Source organism: Dendroctonus ponderosae, unplaced genomic scaffold (genome assembly GCF_020466585.1).
Source record: "Dendroctonus ponderosae isolate FM_Combo_2020 unplaced genomic scaffold, Dpon_F_20191213v2 Dpon_F_20191213_7, whole genome shotgun sequence".
Taxonomy (NCBI): Eukaryota; Metazoa; Arthropoda; class Insecta; order Coleoptera; family Curculionidae; genus Dendroctonus; species Dendroctonus ponderosae.
In genome coordinates, this window is record NW_026018916.1 from 3631553 (window position 1) to 3637300 (window position 5748).

Genomic DNA, 5748 nt, shown 5'->3' on the forward strand with positions numbered 1-5748 from the left:
TTTTCCGTCCCGTTTTTGCTCATTTCTCGGAGGCAAAATGAGCAAGAACGCTCATTTGTACATCATTCTAGACAGAAATAAATGGCCTTTTTAGATAGTGAACCATCAATAACGAAATGCTGGCAGTTTTCTCAAAAAAGGCTTGAATTCAAGAAGTTTCAGATTTGCGTGGTTTTTTTGAGTTGCAAAATCCACTTGAACATAATGCTGCTTTTTTCGAAGTTTCTCAAGAAAAATTCGAGCTAGAGAATTCGTTTTCGCATCGTTATATAGAGAATTGAATGGGGGGCTCATGCCCCCCCCCCTGGATCCGCCCTTGGTAATGTTTCGTCGGCGCAAAAGGACCAAGACAAGAAATGTATTGCAGACTTTCAAGAGTTTAAAGAAGGAACAGGTAATCTGGAAGGCGAACAAAAACTTTCCTCTATTTACACAACAGTATCAAACTCTGTTTTTTCGTCTAAAAAACTCGCTTGCTACAGTAATTTCATTGGTCTAAAGTAACACCGCATTTTGTGTCGAAGGCATTATCATGCAAGAGGTGAGAGCTAATAATGTAAAGGATTATTTAGGGAACAGGTGATCCATAATATGTGGGCATATGGGGAAGTTAATGTGACTCCCGAACGCGATACAGCGAAACAAAATAACCCAAAAGCCGTTAGGGGAAATGAAATTAATGATCGTGCATTAAGAGTAGCAATGGCGGCAAAAGAAAATAGCGTTACACATTAATGCAGCCCGTTCCCGTTCCGACGAGTTTCACTTTAATTAAGCCAAGTAAATAGAGCGACCGAGAATTCAACACATAATGTTTAATTGGATCATTTTCCCTTTATTTCACTATTTTCTTCGAGTATAGGCGGAAGACGATCCTAGTAGAACCTTCCCATGCGGCAACAGACCGGTGCTGAAATCAGGAGATTTTTTGCACCCATCTGAATCGAGACAGTCCAGATAGAATAAGTATTCCAGTCCAGCCGCAGAACATTTTTGCCCACATGTGAATCGGTAAAATATCCTAATGGAACTTTTATATTCAGGCGAAAAACTCTGTTGAAATTAACAAATTCTTTGCCCCCCCCTGAAACGGAAGAAGATCCTGAGGGAAATTAGCAATCCAGTCGAAAACAATGTTGAAATTAACAAATTCTTTCCCTCACCTGAATCGGGACCAGATCCTGATGGAAATTAGCAATCCAGTCGAAAACAGTGCTGAAATTAACAAATTCTTTTCCCACACCTGAATCGGGAAAAGATTCCAATGGAAATTAACAATCCAGCAAAAAATTCAGTATCTATACCCACACATAAGGATCACTGTGGGGTGCCATTTCTTTATTATTACAATTTTTACGCCGGTTGCTTTATTAAGTTATACTCCATATCATCTGGCCTAATACGTCGGACCTTTTTTCCACTTCAATAAAAGGAGTTATAAAAAGCGATCTGGCGGCCAAGGGATTTTACGAGTTACCCTCGGGCTTATTAGCAAAGGTTCGTCTTCGGTTGCGTAATGGAAAACTGTAAAACATTGCTTTATTAACCAGAATAATGCTATGTGGGAGATTTTCGCCAAAGCGAATTGTCATTGAATGCTAAAGGGTGCCCACTAACTCTGGCGAGCTTAGCGAAAAATACCCCGCAAAGTATTTACTTACAATTTAATTTCCACGGAGCCAAGGATTATATTAAATTTACGTAAACGAATTCTGTTGTTCGAGTTTCCAATGTAGAGGCCCGTATTCAGTGATTTTGCGTTAAACTCTTCCAGATAACAACGAACGTTGCAGGTCTAATACGTTCAATAAATTTCCAAAGGTTCTAACCAGCCATCCCAGTATGGGAGTACTTCTGAACCATTTAGGTCTAGAACCAGTTTTAATGGTTTTCAGCTCGATCCGTGCCTGCAGGGCGGGTCAAGGTAAGAGCAACCTCTGACGCTGGTCTGATTAGGGTTCGGAAGTTTAGCAGTGTTTATGGATACTTTGCATAAAGTTGCAAAGGGAAACTTCCAGCCTGTCATGTCCGAATTTATAACCCATTTTAATTACGAGCAGATGAGCCTGTTCATGAGTGAAGATTTGGAAAAAGCGGAAGACAATGCTAGAAGAACTGCTAAATTTTATTAAATCCTCAGAGGCAAATGAGACTTCTGCCTGGATCAAAGCGAGCTAATTTGTCCCATGAACGGCAACTGCCTCGGGGACTACTCCTAATCCACGCGAGCAAAAAGGGAAGATGAATGGGGTCTTGGAACTGGGAATAATTTAATCCGTGACACTGAAGAATGTGGCCATTTTGTACGTGGCAAACACCCGACTGCATGTTGCTCATAATCAAAAAAGAAGTTGCACACTGTAGAAAGTTTTCCCGCAAATTGTCGCGCAGCCTGCGTTCCTTCAGCAAATTGAAATTAAGCTTGAAACTTTAATATGGGACATAAATAATTCGTATGCAATTTCCGCAATATTGCGCTGCCCAGATTACTTAGATGTACGGTCAAAATAACATCGTTGCAAGTAAAATTATGAATATTTTGCGTTCAAAATTCGTCCTCATTTGGCCGAGTTAACGGAAATTATATTCGGAAAAACTATTCAAATAGACAGTTGATTTTTTCTTTGTTAGAGATGTTTTCCCTATCAGAAGAAGTTAATGAACATGGGCGAAAATCCCCCAAAAATCACTCCTACGTGTTCTTTACAGTTCCCACTCGTCACACATAAAAACACCTTTCCAATAACATGCAAAGGTAAACTTGGGCTCAGTTCCGAAAATGAAAGCTTGGAATTCAATATAATGATTGGTATGCCTTTCGGCAAAAGTGACGAAAAACACGATGTACATATGGGAGTTACGGGATAATGCGTAGGAAGTCGAGTAGGTTTGTTTTTGTGGGCAAATTACTCGTTCAATATTTCCTTGCTTTTGATAATAACCGGAGGCTTTCAATTTTGTTCCAACCATTATTTGTTCTAACGCAATAAGGAATCGCTGTATATCCGCTAATCCATCCAAATTAACCGAACTGTGCGAAGTGAAAGGCAGGATGGATGAGACGGTTCCATTAAAACAGCCTGAGCCACTTAATTTCCTCCTAACCGTAGTGTTTAGGTGTGAAGTGGGTTTTTTGGAGCCCATTTTGGTGGGAAATTGCGGCCTCCTTTACACATGAGTAGTTTAGCCTAATTCTTAAGCGACTCTACAGATTCAACCTTGATAGACGGTTTCTGGTTGCTCACTCTACACAAAGCTTTTGATAGTAATTCAGAGTAAAGGCATTGAAATTAGGTCTGGGTAACACTGTGTTGAGTTGAGCTATTGAGTTGTTGCCGCCTCCTGAGTTAATGAGTTATAACTCATTCGTTAATGAGTTATAAGTCATTTATCAAAGCTTTGCGAGACCCGAGACTGGAAATTTCACATCTTTTTTAGAGTTTTACTACTATGTTCAAACAACTAAAAAAAGTCACCTAGATTTTCCGAGCAACAGAACTGAGTCCACAGAAGCCGACGAGTTTTCTTGTACCATCAATCTCTTAATTTTTTTCATAAACGATTCAGTTTGCCAGTATTTTACAGTAAAACGTTAGGAAAAACGCGGTTTTTCGGTTTAGAGACACTGTTGCTTAGAAATATTGACCTAAAAGTGAAGAAACCCCAGTCTCCAAGAGTTTTCCAAATAAATGATTATAAACTTTCGCTTTTTCAGTTCTGAGAAATGTTTTTGAAAAAGACCCAGAAATAATTAGTTTTTTTCCATAATTCGAAGCTGCAAATAGTTTTCCAAAAATATTTGCAAAGCGGTTAAGGAGACGAGTGTTCTAATAAAATGTATCTTATAATTTTTCACAGAAAACACCTGAAAATTATCTGAAAATAATGCGATTTTGCGTAGAAAGAATTGCTTAATAGAAACTTTGTTAAAACTGGAATGACCTGAAAATTTAAAGGAGCTTAAAGCAAAATCGTCAGATCAATGAGGGCGGCGAATTTTCCAAATATTTTTTGTAAACTTTTGCTCTAAGATAATAAAAACAAACTGAGTAAAATTATTTGGTTTTTGTGCCAAATTCGAAGCTGAAATCGGTTTTCTAAAGTTCCCTGCAAACCGATGAATGAGACGAACTTTCTAGCAAAATAAATGTTGTCGTTTTTGACTGAAAAGACCCCATTATTGTCAGAAAGAAAGAAAATCATCAGAAAATAATGTTTTTTTGCGTTTTCGATTAAAAACTGTTAGTTTTGTGATCGGTTTTGGAGAAAACCTTAATCGTTTTCGGGGAACAACAGGAGGAATTGATTTTCGTTTTTGTCCCGAATTCGACGCTGAAAAAGTTTTGTAAAATTTTTACAAAGCTATAAATGTATCTTGTAATTTTTAGCCTCTATTTTAAGACCACCAGATCGTCAGTATTTTGAAGTGAAACTCTACAAAATAGAGCGTTTTTGAGTAGAAAGTAAAGCAACAAAACATTAAGTCAAAACTGAAAAACCAGAATTGTTTAACAAACTCTACAGTCATCAAATTATGGTGACAAGATTTCCAAATAATCTGTTATACACTTTCGCTTATTGTGTTCGTTTTTTGGTAGAAAATTATTTAATTTTTGTTACAAATTCTAATCTGGAAAGGGATTTAAAAACTTTACAAAGCGACGAAGAATTCGAAACTAATTTCAAAATTTTTCGCGGAAAATACCTTAAGATTGTCACCATTTTTAAGTGAAACTTTTGAGCATTTGGAAGAAAGCAGAAAACTGGAAAATTCTGAAATTTTTAAGAAATTTTAAAAATATTATTATTAAACCGTGCTTAAAATAAATCTAAATTGCGTTGGGTTAGCGCACCAGGGTTAGCGCACCAGGCCATTTGCAAAGCACTGCGCCAACTCCTAAAAATTCAATGAGTTACCCAGGCCTAATTGAAATACGTAGCGATAGAATCGGAATTAGTGGAAATTAACGAAGCAAACGATTATTCGTTCAGTGAAAAGTGGCCCTCTAAACAGACATTGCGAATTTCTATTCGCATGCTTATGTTTATGCAACGTGCAGGTCAAACTGGACCGTTTAATTAAAATGATAATTAATTGACTTAAGGCAATCGCTCAATGCAAACCCGGTAATCAATATATTGGTAAACACAACAGCGGCTACCGCCTGTTGCTTGGATAGTTGGAATCTAAATTAATCTCGAAGTCGGTGCATATTAGATTGCTGATATCGACTATCGAATAGGGCTATCAATTTGTGATGTTGACTGGTTTTCTCTAATCTTCAGCTATGGACGTGAAGACGAAGAAGTAATGGGCCTGAAGTTCTGCAACGAAGCTGTGATGTGTTTGGCTCAATTGTACCCACCTCCTGAGCAACAAATCTACACACCAACTCGGCTACAGGTGAGTGTCATTTTTAACATCTCCTGAACGATCCTTCTCTCTTTCGTCTTTCATCCTTCCATTCTCTACTCCCTATTCACAGAGTTCTTATGGGTATAAATATGCACTTTTGAGATCGTAACTTGCAGGCAGGACCGCGCTTCTAAATAACTCAAGGGTTACACGAAAACGATAACTTTGCGAGAAAACTAGACTTTAATAGTGGTCTCACGTGCAACTGTAAATCGTTGGGACGGAATACTGTATTCAGTTTCCTGAACCCTCAGCGACTCGAGGGCATTTCAGTGGGATTAAAATTTATTGGAATAGAAGCAGGCCGATGTTTTAGAAAAGCAGGAATTTTC

General features: G+C 38.0%; 1 protein-coding gene across 1 annotated transcript in view; it reads left to right on the forward strand.

The window, feature by feature from the left end:
- Positions 1-5748, forward strand: part of LOC109546277 (arrestin, lateral eye) — a 44552-nt gene that overhangs the window by 12044 nt on the left and 26760 nt on the right. The window contains exon 5 of the mRNA XM_019917200.2: positions 5287-5404. Within this exon, the coding sequence (XP_019772759.1) occupies positions 5287-5404 (118 nt within the window). The remainder of the gene's footprint in view (positions 1-5286; positions 5405-5748) is intronic.